This window comes from Hyperolius riggenbachi, chromosome 9, assembly GCF_040937935.1.
Source record: "Hyperolius riggenbachi isolate aHypRig1 chromosome 9, aHypRig1.pri, whole genome shotgun sequence".
Lineage (NCBI taxonomy): Eukaryota > Metazoa > Chordata > Amphibia > Anura > Hyperoliidae > Hyperolius > Hyperolius riggenbachi.
Window position 1 is genome coordinate 26,281,639 of NC_090654.1, and position 18,197 is coordinate 26,299,835.

Consider the following 18,197-nt stretch of genomic DNA (forward strand, 5'->3'; position numbering starts at 1 on the left):
CAGCAGGATGTTGTGCAGGATGTCGGAGATGCTCGAATTACTGGAGATGTCAGTGCCAGCCTCAGTTAATAATAATGTGATTAGCGTCTCTTCTCCTCTGTCACAGGAACCTTCCTGCCGGAGGGAGGGATTCTGGGTATTTTGGGGTGAAAGCCATAAGCCGCTCCAATTTTCAGATGAAAGCTTTTATTGCAGATGAAAAAGGTAAAAAATACTGACAGAGGGAGAGCATGGCAGGGACCATATTGTGAGGAAACCGTAATTTATTAACAACTTCTACCAATTCTATTAAGTTAGCATTCTGTATGTTTGTATGCAGAATGGTTTCACGTCAGCTCAGCAATGATGTCACTGGCCTCTAGTGATGTCACTGGCCTCTAGTGATGTCACTGGCCTCTAGTGAAGGGATAGGCAACATTCTCATTGATGTCACTGGTCTCTAGTGATGTCACTGGCTTCTAGTGATGTCACTGGCCTCTAGTGAATGGATAGGCTGCATTCTCAGTCATGTCACTGGCCTCTCTTGAATGGGTAGGCTGCATTCTCAGTGATGTCGCTGGTTCTAGTGAATGGATAGGCTGCATTCTCAGTGATGTCACTGGTCTCTAGTGAATGGATAGGCTGCATTCTCAGTGATGTCACTGGTCTCTAGTGAATGGATAGGCTGCATTCTCAGTGATGTCGCTGGTTCTAGTGAATGGATAGGCTGCATACTCAGTGATGTCACTGGTCTCTAGTGAATGGATAGGCTGCATACTCGGTGATGTCACTGGTCTCTAGTGAATGGATAGGCTGCATTCTCAGTGATGTCACTGGTCTCTAGTGAATGGATAGGCTGCATTCTCAGTGATGTCACTTGCCTCTAGTGAATGGATAGGCTGCATTCTCAGTAATGTCACTGGTCTCTAGTGAATGGATAGGCTGCAGTCTCAGTGGTGTCACTGGTCTCCAGTGAATGGATAGGCTGCATGCTCAGTGATGTCACTGGTCTCTAGTGAATGGATAGGCTGCATTCTCAGTAATGTCACTGGTCTCTAGTGAATGGATAGGCTGCATTCTCAGTGATGTCACTGGTCTCCAGTGAATGGATAGGCTGTGTTATAAACTGTTCTTATCACCTTGCTTCGACACCATCGTCTCACAGACTGTGAGATCACTTGACTCTCCACACAGCAAACAGGATATAGACTTTCTCAGGCTTCTTACGTTATTTATTCAGGAAACAGGAATACAGATAGATACATTCATCTCCTGGCAAAGCAGACTTCCATGTTGCGTTATAGCGGCTTGATTAGACTCCCTCTTGAAGTCTATCAGGTACCTTCTTCCTAACTACGTTACACTAAACTACATATGTACAACATACATTATATCAGATTACAGTAAGGAATAACATGTTTAAGAGTCCCAGTCGGCCTTGCGAACTAGTGCAGAAGGAAGAAGCAGAAGCAGAAGTGAGTTCTCCATTGCTTGCTCCAGCTTTAATACCGGCTAGGAAAGAGTTAAATATGACATCATCTTCGCCACCCCCTATATCAGTCTATTGGTGGACCCACTCATGGTGTCATCATACCCGCCTACTCGATTAATATTTAATGTCACCTTTCCTTTACTTACAGGAATGTGGATGTTTTGTAAACATGGCCAATGTTTTCTGTTCTGGTGGTGGTACATGCCCAGGTCAGAGAGACCCGCGGCCTTGTTCAGAACAGCTTCTTGGTATGTTCTAGTTCTGCTGACAGAACTGCAGATTTTCTCTCTACAGAGAAAATCCCCTTAAAGGACAGGTCTGCTCATCAAGCCTTTTTGACTAACTCAGTCCAAATAACTGAGGCCTACTTAAATTATAACAATCCCCCCTAAAACGGCTTGACCCGCAGATCCCAGCGTCTGAACCTCCCAGTACCTGTTTCTCTTCTTGTATGTTTCACTTTTCGATGTTCGTGCTCACACAACTTCTCTGCTCTAGGCGGTTACCCCGGGAAGAGAGAGAGCAAGACCTCTTGGTCTTCCTGTACCCAGGCTCTCTGGGGAAGCCCTACTTCTAAGTCCCTCAACACCACATGCTCAGCATTTGCGTCACTTGCGTATCACTCACAAACTTGCATGACCACAGAAAAGTGAAACTCGTTTGGTTGTTACAAAACGGAGCAGTGCCAGGTGCCTTCTAAAAGAGCGCCTTTATACAATCAGCTCCTAGGTACTACTAAACCTATACCCGTAACCCTGTATATCCCTTAATTTAAACTATTGGTTCCGGAGATTGTTTATGAGGCACCAATCTCTGGACCAGGTTAATTTATTTTACGTAATTTTAACCCGCAACCTCACCTGGATAACGATGCCTAAAGTTGTCATCCCCATCCAGACGACCAGTGGGTGTAGAAAGAACTTTGGAACTGCAGATGCCCCGTCCGAGTGTCCCTGGAACATCACCGGAACCTTTGTCCACCAGGGCAGACTGGAACTCACCTGCTCATTTTTGTGTTCTACCTCGTTAAGATCACCTGTATCATGGTGAAATCTTACCTCTAACTTAGTGTACTGTTTGTTTAACCTTTGTAACAAAATGTGGTCGTCTTGGATCAAAACCTGTTCCCCTTTGTCCCATGTCGTGTTCTCTTTCAGGACGGGAACTACCCGTGAAACTTTGACCTTTAGAGTTCTCTTAACAATTTGAGAAACAACGTCATCAAACCTGGATGACAGGATCCATATGGGATCTCCACTCACACAATATGTTCCCCTTGGAAACTCCCCCTTATCGGAACAATTATGAGAATATACCTTGAATGTATCATTAGACCTTATGTTAAAAAACCAAACCTTTCCTTCCGCCACCGGAACTATCGGTTGGGCTTCAGGGTGGATCTTTTGAATGGTAGCCTCGCACTCTGCGTTATTGAGCCTGCAGGCATCTTCACTAAATTTGACTTGCCCCAGCCAACGCAGGTACTTCTGCAAGAATTGCCCGCATGAGGACAACTCTACTTGCTTCACCTCCCCGTCTAGCACCAAAAAAGGTTGACCTCTCAGGTCCTGGTGTAAGACATGTGTTGAGGTGGGAACTAAGGAAGTGGCGGTGCCTAAAGGAATGTTGCACCGTTTCCATTTGTTCACCCAAACATCTCAAAGCTGCCATGCAAAAGATCCTTCTCCAGAAAAATTAATATACCTCCCCTTGTCCAATCTTTCGCTGACAAAATATGTCCCCAGCTGTCCTGATTGGACCTCTTCCCCCCTTACGTCCTGAGGCACAATATGTACCTGAGGTCGGGAAGAATGTACTCTCTGCAATCTTTCGATTAAGAGTACCTCTTCACTTACCCAACTCTCATGAGGATAAGCTGTTGCATATGGACTGTGTAATATCGTCCCCTGTTGTGACCCGTGTGGTGTGAATGGGTTTCCCTGTGTGGGCTTTCCCTCCCCCGGGACCGCTCTCCCCACCCTCTTTGTCACCTGGAAATGTGGCTTGATCTCGATTTTTACTTCTTGTTTCGAGAACCTCCCACCCTTGGCTTTCCAGCCTTTACGTGTGTATAGTTGTTTCAGAGGCACTCTCTGTTGGTAGCTCCAGAGTGTGATGTTGTCCCCTGCGTCTGTGGTTTGGAGTCGGATAGCTCGCTCTGGCGGTTCTTAGTTATGTCTGTGTTAGAGTGAGAAAGATTCCCGCGTCTCTGGGGATCCGTATGTCTGATTGCAGTTCGGATTACAGCTGAGACGTGAAGGAATGCGGAGGCTGATCTGTGTGTAACTGCATAAAAAATGTATGTTTTATTTGCATTTTGTGTTCTCTCCTCGGATATAGGAAACGAGAGGCTGCTATGGGAGCAGCCATTTTAGCTGGCAGTCCAGGACTCAAAATGGCAGCAGTGGAGAGAGCCCGCCCCCGAGAGTCATGGCCCCCACACGTCATGGCAGGGGGGAGGAGGGGCTGGGGGATCCACGTCACGTCAGGCTGTGCTCGCGGCTCCGGGCAGAGCAGCTGAAAGGGAGGGGGGTAGAAATACAGAGACATTCTCCTGTGTGTCTCGGTTCTCACAGTATTTCCCCAGAGCTTTTCCCTGGGTCCATGGAAAGGAATGCCAGAATAGGAAGTGTTTCCCAGCTAGGTGCAGGGAATCACGTAGCAGTACTGATCAGAAATGGGTCTGTACTGTGTTGCTTATGGGAGTATTCCTGTGAGTGGGGCACCTTAATGGGTGGTGCAGCATGAGTTCCCAATAGGAAAGGGGGGACAGTGCATCAAGGGGGTGCCGGAGGTGGAAAAAAGGGAGTTGACCAATCCCGGGTTTCGGCACCAATTGTTATAAACTGTTCTTATCACCTTGCTTCGACACCATCGTCTCACAGACTGTGAGATCACTTGACTCTCCACACAGCAAACAGGATATAGACTTTCTCAGGCTTCTTACGTTATTTATTCAGGAAACAGGAATACAGATAGATACATTCATCTCCTGGCAAAGCAGACTTCCATGTTGCGTTATAGCGGCTTGATTAGACTCCCTCTTGAAGTCTATCAGGTACCTTCTTCCTAACTACGTTACACTAAACTACATATGTACAACATACATTATATCAGATTACAGTAAGGAATAACATGTTTAAGAGTCCCAGTCGGCCTTGCGAACTAGTGCAGAAGGAAGAAGCAGAAGCAGAAGTGAGTTCTCCATTGCTTGCTCCAGCTTTAATACCGGCTAGGAAAGAGTTAAATATGACATCATCTTCGCCACCCCCTATATTAGTCTATTGGTGGACCCACTCATGGTGTCATCATACCCGCCTACTCGATTAATATTTAATGTCACCTTTCCTTTACTTACAGGAATGTGGATGTTTTGTAAACATGGCCAATGTTTTCTGTTCTGGTGGTGGTACATGCCCAGGTCAGAGAGACCCGCGGCCTTGTTCAGAACAGCTTCTTGGTATGTTCTAGTTCTGCTGACAGAACTGCAGATTTTCTCTCTACAGAGAAAATCCCCTTAAAGGACAGGTCTGCTCATCAAGCCTTTTTGACTAACTCAGTCCAAATAACTGAGGCCTACTTAAATTATAACAGGCTGCATTCTCAGTGATGTCACTGGTCTCCAGTGAATGGATAGGCTGCATTCTCAGTGATGTCACTGGTCTCCAGTGAATGGATAGGCTGCATTCTCAGTGATGTCACTGGTCTCTAGTGAATGGATAGGCAGCATTCTCAGTGATGTCACTGGTCTCTAGTGAATGGATAGGCAGCATTCTCAGTGATGTTACTAGTCTCTAGTGAATGGATAGGCTGCATTCTCAGTGATGTCACTGGTCTCTAGTGAATGGATAGGCTGCATTCTCAGTGATGTCACTGGTCTCCAGTGAATGCATAGGCTGCATTCTCAGTGATGTCACTGGTCTCCAGTGAATGGATAGGCTGCATTCTCAGTGATGTCACTGGTCTCTAGTGAATGGATAGGCAGCATTCTCAGTGATGTCACTGGTCTCTAGTGAATGGATAGGCAGCATTCTCAGTGATGTCACTGGTCTCTAGTGAATGGATAGGCAGCATTCTCAGTGATGTCACTGGTCTCTAGTGAAGGGATAGGCTGCATTCTCAGTGATGTCACTGGTCTCTAGTGAATGGATAGGCAGCATTCTCAGTGATGTCACTGGTCTCTAGTGAATGGATAGGCAGCATTCTCAGTGATGTCACTGGTCTCTAGTGAAGGGATAGGCTGCATTCTCAGTGATGTCACTGGTCTCTAGTGAATGGATAGGCTGCGTTGTCAGTGATGTCACTGGTCTCTAGTGAATGGATAGGCAGCATTCTCAGTGATGTTACTGGTCTCTAGTGAATGGATAGGCTGCGTTGTCAGTGATGTCACTGGTCTCTAGTGAATGGATAGGCAGCATTCTCAGTGATGTTACTGGTCTCTAGTGAATGGATAGGCAGCATTCTCAGTGATGTCACTGGTCTCTAGTGAATGGATAGGCTGCGTTGTCAGTGATGTCACTGGTCTCTAGTGAATGGATAGGCAGCATTCTCAGTGATGTCACTGGTCTCTAGTGAAGGGATAGGCTGCATTCTCAGTGATGTCACTGGTCTCTAGTGAATGGATAGGCAGCATTCTCAGTGATGCACTCGTCTCTAGTGAATGGATAGGCTGCGTTGTCAGTGATTTCACTGGTCTCTAGTGAATGGATAGGCTGCATTCTCAGTGATGTCACTGGTCTCTAGTGAATGGATAGGCAGCATTCTCAGTGATGTCACTGGTCTCTAGGGAATGGATAGGCTGCATTCTCAGTGATGTCACTGGTCTCTAGTGAATGGATAGGCAGCATTCTCAGTGATGTCACTGGTCTCTAGTGAAGGGATAGGCTGCATTCTCAGTGATGTCACTGGTCTCTAGTGAATGGATAGGCAGCATTCTCAGTGATGTCACTGGTCTCTAGTGAATGGATAGGCAGCATTCTCAGTGATGTCACTGGTCTCTAGTGAAGGGATAGGCTGCATTCTCAGTGATGTCACTGGTCTCTAGTGAATGGATAGGCAGCATTCTCAGTAATGCACTGGTCTCTAGTGAATGGATAGGCTGCGTTGTCAGTGATGTCACTGGTCTCTAGTGAATGGATAGGCTGCATTCTCAGTGATGTCACTGGTCTCTAGTGAATGGATAGGCAGCATTCTCAGTGATGTCACTGGTCTCTAGTGAATGGATAGGCTGCGCTGTCAGTGATGTCACTGGTCTCTAGTGAATGGATAGGCTGAATTCTCAGTGATGTCACTGGTCTCTAGTGAATGGATAGGCTGCGTTGTCAGTGACGTAATTGGACTATAGTGAATGGTTAGGCTGCATTCCTAATGTCATTGCACTATGGTGAATGAATACTGTAAAATTTGAAGCCTTTTCAGGCTTAGAGATTTGGAATTCAGTCTGATTTTTGATATACAGAAAGTAGAATGAAAGTAAGCTGAATTAATCAAGTTTTTAGTTCATCCTGCACTTCTGGCATCTCGTTATCCCTGTGCAGAGTTACAGTTCAGCTTCCTGTAATTCTGGTGAGTTTTGCCTCTCTGAGCTCGGCTTGTCCCGTCTTGTGTGTGAATTTTTCCACAGAATAAGATGAAGTTTAGCCACTTGTTTGTTGATAAGCTGATTTTCTTCCTGACGACGCTGTAGAAGGAAGTGCAGAAAATGTGCTTCCTCTTTCACAAGAAGTAAACTGTTGTCACCTCCCCAGATCTTTCCCAACCTACATCGGCCTCTTCTAGATAAAAATCACATTTCTTCATGTGACGCAGCACGCCAAGCCTGACGTAACCACCTGCGTTGCAGCAATCCGCCCTCTGGGAATTTCACAGCAAACGCATCGCTCCACATAGCCCCTGAGAGAATCGATGCATATTTTATGTTTATTTAACCTTTGGTCCCAGAGCTTTTGGTCATGCTGCCCCTACCCTGTGGAACACCCTGCTAAACTTAACCAAGACAGCTCCAACCCTGGACATGTTGAAATCAAGACTGAAAAGCCCCCTGTTTAGTCTGGCATTTATGATCACATAACTTTTCCCCCTGTACACATCACTATGTACTGATCTGAGACCAGCTTATGTGCTTTGGGTCCTCCGGGAGAAAAGCGTTTACAAATGTTTCCTTGTTGTTGTTGTATATTCATTGCAGATTCATACAGCCCGCCTTTGTCCAGGGGCGTAACTAGAGGGGACCAGCCCCTGTGATCACATAGGGGGGCCCAGAGCTGGGGGGGAACCCAACTACAAACCTTCCCTTCCTCCGATACAGGGGATTATACTGTCTCTGTATACCACCGCTGTCTCCCCATGAAAGTCCCCGCCTTGGGGAGTCCTCAGAAAGCTCTTGAAGTATTTGCATCCCTGAGTGCTTCTGAAGATGGGCGCGTCCGTACCGCGCATGCGCCAGCGAAGCACTGACCTGCTTGTCCTCACAACGACTCCCGAAGGTGTGTTCTACCAGTTAGTCGAAAAACATCCACAGTGGGGCAGCAGTGGAACGAGGGCACGGAGAAAGGACTGGGAAGACTCTATGGGTTCCCGAGAACCTGATCCACCGCCGATTGGCTGAAATTTTCCTGCCCAGACCAATCGACCCAATCAAGCGATGTCATCTGGAAAACGGTCAGGCCACCGATTTCTCACCGATTCAATCACAGCGGTCAAATCGGTTATATATCCATGGGAAAAATCGATGTGTACGGCCTGCTTTCGTTTCTTCCACTGTCCTTGTCTGATGTTCCTGGGGACCAATCAACTTATCTGTATTTTTTTTTTTTTTTTAATACCTGGGAGGATAGCAGAGTGCCTGGAGGAAACCCGCACAGGCAGAGAGAACATAGAGACTCTATGTAGATAGTGTCCTGGCAAATTGAAGTAGGCTTGGCAGCTCCACCTGGGACTTTATGCTGGGAACCCTTTGGAATGGGTGTCTTTGCATTTGTACCATAATAGAAGATAAGAGAATGTGGAAATGTTTGCTAACATCCGGTAGGAAGTTGCCTTTTCTTCCTTAAAGGGGAACTGAAGAGAGAGGTATATGGAGGCTGCCATGTTTAGTTCCTTTTAAAGAATACCAGTTGCCTGGCAGCCCTGCTGATCCTCTGCCTCTAATACTATTAGCCATAGCCCCTGAACAAGCATGCAGCAGATCAGGTGTTTCAGACTTTAAAGTCAGATCTCACAAGACTAGCTGCCTGCTTGTTTCTGGTGTTATTCAGATACTACTGCAGAGAAATAGACCAGCAGGGCTGCCAGGCAACTGGTATTAATTAAAAGGAAATAAATATGGCAGCCTCCGTATACCTCTTACTTCAGTTCCCCTTTAAAGCGGATCTGAACCCAGAGCTTCCTCTCTGCTCTAAAAGATTACAACAGCATAATAACCTTTAAAGAAAAAACATTTCTTTGTTACATCTGATACAAATCCTGCAATAAATCTGCAGTGTGTCTACTTCCTGCTTTCATGGAAGCAGTGAAAGGAACACATCCTGTGTTTGCAAATTAGCAGCCCTGCGGTGGCAGAGGAGATTCCTGAGCTGACAAAGCTGAGAGATCAAATTACAGTGGTGATTAGTCACAAATGAGGGGGAATTAGACAGGCTAAACTCTCTAAATACATACAGGGTGCATTTCTCTCTGGTTTCCTTCTGTCCTGTGCAAGAGTTCAGGTCCACTTTTTAACAAAAATTACCATTGATCAGTTTTCTGACAGTTGACATTGATCTGCAAAGCTTTGTACACGTGGACAGCCACGTGGCCTCAGGCTGCTTTGTGACACACTGTACAGCGCAGTGGATGGATCACATTCATCGGTCCCAGTCTATACCTCCCTCTTGGCTCCACAGAACCCATTTTTACATTGGAATTTGAGATTTTTACATTTGCTCAGGAATCCACTACACAAGAAAGCTGTGTTGTGCGTATGGATTGTATTCTACGCGGATCTGTAGACAGGATGTAGCGGGTGAATCAGCTTCCTCTGCCTTTGCCTGATTGGGGGGATTCCGCAGGACTGGCTAAAAGGTTCTCATAAACAAAGCTTAGAATTGTCCGCAGAGTACTTGCATCTCTAGGAAAATCCGTTATCCAGCGTGTCCTCTCCTGGGATCGTTCACTGCCTCTGCTGGTGGGAAAATCAATATGGCTGGCCGGTCTCCAGGCCTGGAATAACTGCACGGCCGGTCTCCAGGCCTGAAATAACTGCACTGCCGGTCTCCAGGCCTGGAATAACTGCACGGCCGGTCTCCAGGCCTGGAATAACTGCACATCCGGTCTCCAGGCCTGGAATAACTGCACGGCCGGTCTCCAGGCCTGGAATAACTGCAAGGCCGGTCTCTAGGCCTGGAATAACTGCACTGCCGGTCTCCAGGCCTGGAATAACTGCACTGCCGCTCTCCAGGCCTGGAATAACTGCACTGCCAGTCTCCAGGCCTGGAATAACTGCACTGCCGGTCTCCAGGCCTGGAATAACTGCACGGCCGGTCTCCAGGCCTGGAATAACTGCACATCCGGTCTCCAGGCCTGGAATAACTGCACGGCCGGTCTCCAGGCCTGGAATAACTGCACTGCCGGTCTCCAGGCCTGGAATAACTGCACTGCCGGTCTCCAGGCCTGGAATAACTGCACGGCCGGTCTCCAGGCCTGGAATAACTGCAAGGCCGGTCTCCAGGCCTGGAATAACTGCACTGCCGGTCTCCAGGCCTGGAATAACTGCACTGCCGGTCTCCAGGCCTGGAATAACTGCAAGGCCGGTCTCCAGGCCTGGAACGACTGCACGGCCCGTCTCCAGGCCTGGAACGACTGCACGGCCGGTCTCCAGGCCTGGAACGACTGCACGGCCCGTCTCCAGGCCTGGAACGACTGCACGGCCCGTCTCCAGGCCTGGAACGACTGCACGGCCCGTCTCCAGGCCTGGAACGACTGCACTGCCGGTCTCCAGGCCTGGAACGACTGCACTGCCGGTCTCCAGGCCTGGAACGACTGCACTGCCGGTCTCCAGGCCTGGAACGACTGCACTGCCGGTCTCCAGGCCTGGAACGACTGCACTGCCGGTCTCCAGGCCTGGAACGACTGCACTGCCGGTCTCCAGGCCTGGAACGACTGCACTGCCGGTCTCCAGGCCTGGAACGACTGCACTGCCGGTCTCCAGGCCTGGAACGACTGCACTGCCGGTCTCCAGGCCTGGAACGACTGCACTGCCGGTCTCCAGGCCTGGAACGACTGCACTGCCGGTCTCCAGGCCTGGAACGACTGCACTGCCGGTCTCCAGGCCTGGAACGACTGCACTGCCGGTCTCCAGGCCTGGAACGACTGCACTGCCGGTCTCCAGGCCTGGAACGACTGCACTGCCGGTCTCCAGGCCTGGCACGACTGCACTGCCGGTCTCCAGGCCTGGCACGACTGCACTGCCGGTCTCCAGGCCTGGCACGACTGCACTGCCGGTCTCCAGGCCTGGAACGACTGCACTGCCGGTCTCCAGGCCTGGAACGACTGCACTGCCGGTCTCCAGGCCTGGAACGACTGCACTGCCGGTCTCCAGGCCTGGAACGACTGCACTGCCGGTCTCCAGGCCTGGAACGACTGCACTGCCGGTCTCCAGGCCTGGAACGACTGCACTGCCGGTCTCCAGGCCTGGAACGACTGCACTGCCGGTCTCCAGGCCTGGAACGACTGCACTGCCGGTCTCCAGGCCTGGAACGACTGCACTGCCGGTCTCCAGGCCTGGAACGACTGCACTGCCGGTCTCCAGGCCTGGAACGACTGCACTGCCGGTCTCCAGGCCTGGAACGACTGCACTGCCGGTCTCCAGGCCTGGAACGACTGCACTGCCGGTCTCCAGGCCTGGAACGACTGCACTGCCGGTCTCCAGGCCTGGAACGACTGCACTGCCGGTCTCCAGGCCTGGAACGACTGCACTGCCGGTCTCCAGGCCTGGAACGACTGCACTGCCGGTCTCCAGGCCTGGAACGACTGCACTGCCGGTCTCCAGGCCTGGAACGACTGCACTGCCGGTCTCCAGGCCTGGAACGACTGCACTGCCGGTCTCCAGGCCTGGAACGACTGCACTGCCGGTCTCCAGGCCTGGAACGACTGCACTGCCGGTCTCCAGGCCTGGAACGACTGCACTGCCGGTCTCCAGGCCTGGAACGACTGCACTGCCGGTCTCCAGGCCTGGAACGACTGCACTGCCGGTCTCCAGGCCTGGAACGACTGCACTGCCGGTCTCCAGGCCTGGAACGACTGCACTGCCGGTCTCCAGGCCTGGAACGACTGCACTGCCGGTCTCCAGGCCTGGAACGACTGCACGGCAGGTCTCCAGGCCTGGAACGACTGCACGGCAGGTCTCCAGGCCTGGAACGACAGCACGGCAGGTCTCCAGGCCTGGAACGACCGCACGGCAGGTCTCCAGGCCTGGATCGACCGCACGGCAGGTCTCCAGGCCTGGAACGACCGCACGGCAGGTCTCCAGGCCTGGAACGACCGCACGGCAGGTCTCCAGGCCTGGAACGACCGCACGGCAGGTCTCCAGGCCTGGAACGACCGCACGGCAGGTCTCCAGGCCTGGAACGACCGCACGGCAGGTCTCCAGGCCTGGAACGACCGCACGGCAGGTCTCCAGGCCTGGAACGACCGCACGGCAGGTCTCCAGGCCTGGAACGACCGCACGGCAGGTCTCCAGGCCTGGAATTACTGCACTGCCAGACTCCAGGCCTGGAATAACTGCACGGTCAGTTAGCACAGAGCCTGTGTCATCGCTTGGAATTGCAAGACACATTGGGCTGGCTGACACCGGCGGCGTTCGTCACTCAAGTGCTGTTGAAACAAAGGTACTGGCTTTATGCGTCATTCCTGTAAATGGCGTGCCAGATCCCGTCATCGTATCTTGTCCTGGGCTCTACCCGTAGCATCCAGATCGAAGTTTGCCGCTTCCATGTCCTCTTAATGGCTCAAAACCCACTGTGACGACCGAATGACGGGAACCGATGCCAAACACTTTAATGCTCGTTCCCAGAAAAGCATTAAGCATCAGCTCAATGAGATGTCCCTGAACACCCGTGTGAACCGGCCCTTTAGATTGCAAGCTTGTTTGGCTAGTGTCCTCTTCTACTCTTCCGTTATATTTTGTACGTATGCTTACAGGGTCAGGCCTTTCCAAAGTAATATTTCACATTTACTGGTTCATTGAACAGTATTATTATAAAAGGCCACTCAGTCCTAATATATTTTCTTGTAGGTTAAATGTTCTGATGTCTTCTTTTCTCCATCTGTGCTGGTGAGATGTCTACATGATGAGTTCTCGGTTCCACCCATTATACAGGAGTCGTTCTCTTTCACAACTGTTTTCGTACCTGGTAACGGGTCTTACTGGTTGGAGTAGGAGGCCTTACTGGTTGGGGTAGGAGGCCTTACTGGTTGGGGTAGGAGGCCTTACTGGTTGGGGTAGGAGGCCTTACTGGTTGGGGTAGGAGGCCTTACTGGTTGGGGTAGGAGGCCTTACTGGTTGGGGTAGGAGGCCTTACTGGTTGGGGTAGGAGACCTCTGGTTGAGGTAGCAGGCCTCTCTGGTTGGGGTAGAAGGCGCCACTAGTTGGGGTAGAAGGCACCACTAGTTGGGGTAGCAAGCCTCATTCATTGAGGTAGAAGATGCCACTAGTTGGGGTAGCAGGTCTCTCTAGTTGGGGTAGAAGGTGCCACTAGTTGGGGTAGCAGGCCTCTCTGGTTGGGGTAGAAGATGCCACTAGTTGGGGTAGCAGGTCTCTCTAGTTGGGGTGGTAGGCCTCTCTTGTTGGGGTAGAAGGTGCCACTAGTTGAGGTAGAAGGCGCCCCTAGTTGGGGTAGCAGGTGCCACTAGTTGAGGTAGAAAGCGCCCCTAGTTGGGGTAGCAAGCTTCACTGGTTGGGGTAGCAAGCCTTATTCATTGAGGTAGAAGGTGCCACTAGTTTGGGTAGCAGGCCTCTTTGGTTGGGGTAGCAGGTCTCTGGTTGAAGTAGCAGGCCTCTCTGGTTGGGGTAGCAGGCCTTTCTGGTTGGGGTAGCAGGCCTCTGTAGTTGGGGTAGCAGGCCTCTCTGGTTGGGGTAGCAGGCCTCTCTGGTTGGGGTAGCAGGCCTCTCTGGTTGGGGTAGCAGGCCTCTCTGGTTAGGGTAGCAGGCCTCTCTGGTTGGGGTAGCAGGCCTCTCTGGTTGGGGTAGCAGGTCTCTGGTTGAAGTAGCAGGCCTCTCTGGTTGGGGTAGCAGGCCTTTCTGGTTGGGGTAGCAGGCCTCTGTAGTTGGGGTAGCAGGCCTCTGTAGTTGGGGTAGCAGGCCTCTCTGGTTGGGGTAGCAGGCCTCTCTGGTTGGGGTAGCAGGCCTCTCTGGTTGGGGTAGCAGGCCTCTCTGGTTGGGGTAGCAGGCCTCTCTGGTTGGGAGAGCTTTAACATTTATTGGTTTGCATGATATCCCTACCTATGAGAGGTATGATTCTGGCAACACTCTAGATGATCAGCCAGAGAAATCTGCCTGAAATTTACCCTAACAAAACTCACACAGGCACTGGAGATCGTTTGCTAAACCCGATAAAAGGCTCTTTGTGCGCTGAATAAATCAAATGCTCCATTAATGCTGCGTGACTGCTTGTCTCAGGTAATTAGGTGCCTTGAGTGAAGTGCGATTCTAATGACAGGTGCACTTTAACGCCCAGCAATAATTGAGCTATTCCCAGCGGGGCCTGTGTCCCGTCCTCTCATACCCTGGTGCCCCCTGAGGTAGACTGAGAAGGTGTTCTGCGATCCATCAGCAGAAGAATCCTTCAGGCTATTCTGCAGTAATGTTGGAAGGGTGGTCCCTGGCACCGTTGATGCGGTTGTCATGGTTATATACGTAGCGAGATGTCTGTATGTTCCAGGAATCTTTTCTCTCTTGCTCTCTCTCTCTCCTCTCGCTCGCTTGTGTTGGCGGATTTGCAGCATTTTCCCAGAGATGCAGCATCAGCCAGGCTTCCGCAGCGCGTCCGTCTATGGCCCCGTCCGGGGGGACTTTGCCTCGGCCACGGCGACCCCCCGGCGGCTGCAGACCATGAGCTGGAGGGCGAAGCGTCCGAGCGAGCGCAGCGCTGTGGCCATGCTGGTGGGTTACTGGCTGTGGTTGACCACCTCTTGGTTGGGGGTTGGGGTATGGTGACTAAGGAGTAGTAGACCACTGAAGTGACCTCTCAAGCGAGGGGACAGGATGGACATGGACAGGGTGGATATTTTTGGTAGAATTAGGGGCAGGAATTTAAAAATTGGGGGGGAATTTCAATTGTCCATTGCTGACCTCTTTCTTATTTCTTTCCTACAGAATAAGGAGAAGGAAAAGATGAAGGAACGAGAGAAGGACGCCAAAGACACCCGATACACCAACGGGCACCTCTTCACTACCATCTCCGTCTCGGGGACGACCATGTGCTTCGTGTGCAACAAGAGCATTACGGCGAAAGAGGCTCTCATCTGTCCAAGTAAGTAAAATGCCCCCCCACTGGTGTGTTAGGACAAATCCCCCCCCCTCCTTCCTCCCATGCCGCAATGTGGCTTTCTGCCGCCTCTCCCAGGTGCGCTAAAAAGGCTTTTCCCTCTGCCAGTCCACGGAGTAAATTTATCTTCCATTAGAAAGATCGGCGCGTGGGCGGCGAAGGGAAAAACGGCAGCAAACTGTGTGTTTAGCAAGTGTGTGTTTTGAGGACCCCTGCAGGCCGAGCGTGCGAAATCCCAAGATGCCTCTCGAGCATAAATCGCTGCAGGGTACAGGTAACCCTTTCACTGCCGGCACTGGCTGCGGAGAACCCGCGGTACCGGAAACTGCCTGCCGTTAGCCGCTGCAGGTCGAGCGTACGAAATCCCAAGATGCCTAGCAAGCATTAATCGCTGCAGGGTATGGGTAACCCTTTTACTGCCGACACTGGCTGCGGAGAACCCGCGTTACCGGAAACTGCCTGCCGTTAGCCGCTGCAGGTCGAGCATACGAAATCCCAAGATGCCTCTCGAGCATAAATCGCTGCAGGGTACGGGTAACCCTTTCACGGCCGGTGCTGGCTGCGGAGAACCTGCGGTACCGGAATACCCACCCCTCCCCCCTGCCGTTACCCGGTGTGTGTTTCTAGAACCCCTGCAGGCCGTGCGTTTGAAATCCCATGATACCTCTCAAATATAAATCGCTGCAGGGTACAGGTAACCCTTTCACTGCTGGTACTGGCTGCGGAGACCCTTCGGTTCCTGAAAACAGACTGCCGTTATCCCACGTAGTTATCACTCCGACAGTTTTGGCGTCCTTTAGAAGTTGTTTGTCATCTGTGATAGAGAGATTCTCATATCACCCGATTTATTTCCGGTCTGTTGCTTGCTGTGGGGGATTAAAGTGATCTTTTCGTTAACCAATGGCGTTTGTGAGTTGCAATCTGTCTGCTTACTGCCGCTGAGGTCTCTCTAGTATAGGTTCTGGTTCTCTTTCTGTCCGCCATTGAGCTATGGTTTTCCCCGCCCACTTTGGAGTGTTCCGCCATGGTTGTCGATGCCCACTTTGGCGTGTTCCGCCATGGTTGTCGCTGCCCACTTTGGCGTGTTCCGCCATGGTTGTCGCTGCCCACTTTGGCGTGTTCCGCCATGGTTGTTGCTGCCCACTTTGGCATGTTCCGCTATGGTTGTCGCTGCCCACTTTGGTGTGTTCCGCCATGGTTGTCGCTGCCCACTTTGGAGTGTTCCGCCATGGTTGTCGCTGCCCACTTTGGAGTGTTCTGCCAAGGAGTTATGGTTGTCCCCACCCATATTGGAGTGTTCCGCCATGGTTGTCCCCGCCCACTTTGGAGTATTCCACCATGGAGTTATGGTTGTCCCCGCCCACTTTGGCATGTTCCGCTATGGTTGTCGCTGCCCACTTTGGTGTGTTCCGCCATGGTTGTCGCTGCCCACTTTGGAGTGTTCCGCCATGGTTGTCCCCGCCCACTTTGGAGTATTCCACCATGGAGTTATGGTTGTCCCCGCCCACTTTGGCATGTTCCGCTATGGTTGTCGCTGCCCACTTTGGTGTGTTCCGCCATGGTTGTCGCTGCCCACTTTGGTGTGTTCCGCCATGGTTGTCGCTGCCCACTTTGGAGTGTTCCGCCATGGTTGTCGCTGCCCACTTTGGAGTGTTCTGCCAAGGAGTTATGGTTGTCCCCACCCATATTGGAGTGTTCCGCCATGGTTGTCGCTGCCCACTTTGGAGTGTTCTGCCAAGGAGTTATGGTTGTCCCCACCCATATTGGAGTGTTCCGCCATGGTTGTCCCCGCCCACTTTGGAGTATTCCACCATGGAGTTATGGTTGTCCCCGCCCACTTTGGAATGTTCACCTCCTCCCATCATATTCAGTGATGGTCAATGAGATGCTAGTAATTCATTCCAATTGGGCCAATTCAGATCAGCAGGAAGTGATTTTATTGGCCCAGTTCCAAACAACATACAATTTGCATGCAAATGGAAATGTATTAGAATCTTATTGGCCTTCTCTGTTCATATTATATAATAGATAACAATGATTAAATAAAATGTGTGCAGAGCTGGGGGGCTTAGGAGCACAGAGATCTCCCCACCGGAGTCCTCAAGAAGTCATAGCTACTGCCTCTAGTGGCCATCAGTGTAACGGGCATTCCCATTGGCATTAGAAATGGTGAATGACTCTGACCTGCATGACAGTTTATTGTAGCTTGGCATTGGGCCAATTACATGCACTTTCTGATGACTGTGATTGGTGCAGTTTCAATATACAGTTTTCATGATAACTGCATGCAAGCCAGATTTATTAGCATTACAATATGTTGGCGAGATATAAATCAGTAGTAATAATAATCACATTGACCATTTCTTATCAGCATCCCTGCTTGACGGCTACGGTGATGATATAAATCAGTTGGCCTTTAGGTTTTATCACCCTGCATCAAATACAAAAAAAACATACAGTAATTTATAATTGGATTGATCTGTTAAAAGACGAACTATAACCCAGAACTGAACTTGATCCCAATCAGTAGCTGATACCCTCTTTCCCATGAGAAATCAATTCCTTTTCACAAATAGATCATCAGGGAGCTCTGCGTGGCTGATATTGTGGTGGAACCCCTCCCACAGTGTGATGTCATGACCATGGTCTTGACAGTTTGCTGTTTGTGAACCTCATTGCATTGTGGGAAATAACAGCTGTTTCCAACTGCCAAGCAACCAGTATCTCCCTCTGTGTATATGTATATCTATAAAAAAAGAAACAACCTTTTAGCCTATCACAGTGTTAGTGGGTGTGGTTATAAATAACGGCAGTTGGTGCTGTCTATTTTTTTGTTTTTCACGTCTGCCAGTAGTAAAGATAATTATGTGCAGGCTGAATGTGGATCAAATAACATAAACAAATTACATGGCGAATATCAGTCATTACTTGATCTCCTATTTTTTTTAACTTCTCTCTTTGCAATGTATTTATTTTTTTCTCTCTTTAACTACCTGCGGACCGAGCGAGTGCGAATCTACGGCGGGCAGGGGGGCGCTGCGGTCCTGACAGGACGTAAGCTCTATGTCCCATTCACCGCGCACCCCCGCCCGTTCCTGACACTCTAGCCGCTTTCTACCCGCCGCAATGTGCTGCCCTGCCGCCTCTATGACGACAGAGCACTGTGAGCCGGGCAGGAGCCGTTTTCATTGGCTCCTGGCCCT

At 50.6% G+C, this 18,197-nt stretch overlaps 1 protein-coding gene across 9 annotated transcripts in view; it reads left to right on the forward strand.

Annotated features, from left to right (window-relative positions):
* Nucleotides 1-18,197, forward strand: part of ARHGEF2 (Rho/Rac guanine nucleotide exchange factor 2) — a 352,466-nt gene that overhangs the window by 257,685 nt on the left and 76,584 nt on the right. For 8 of the 9 annotated variants that reach the window (XM_068252215.1, XM_068252218.1, XM_068252216.1 and 5 more), the window contains one exon: nt 14,823-14,979. In XM_068252215.1, the coding sequence (XP_068108316.1) occupies nt 14,823-14,979 (157 nt within the window). Of the gene's footprint in view, nt 1-14,533; nt 14,610-14,822; nt 14,980-18,197 lie in introns of those variants that run through there. The other variant, XM_068252224.1, reaches the window with a different exon arrangement.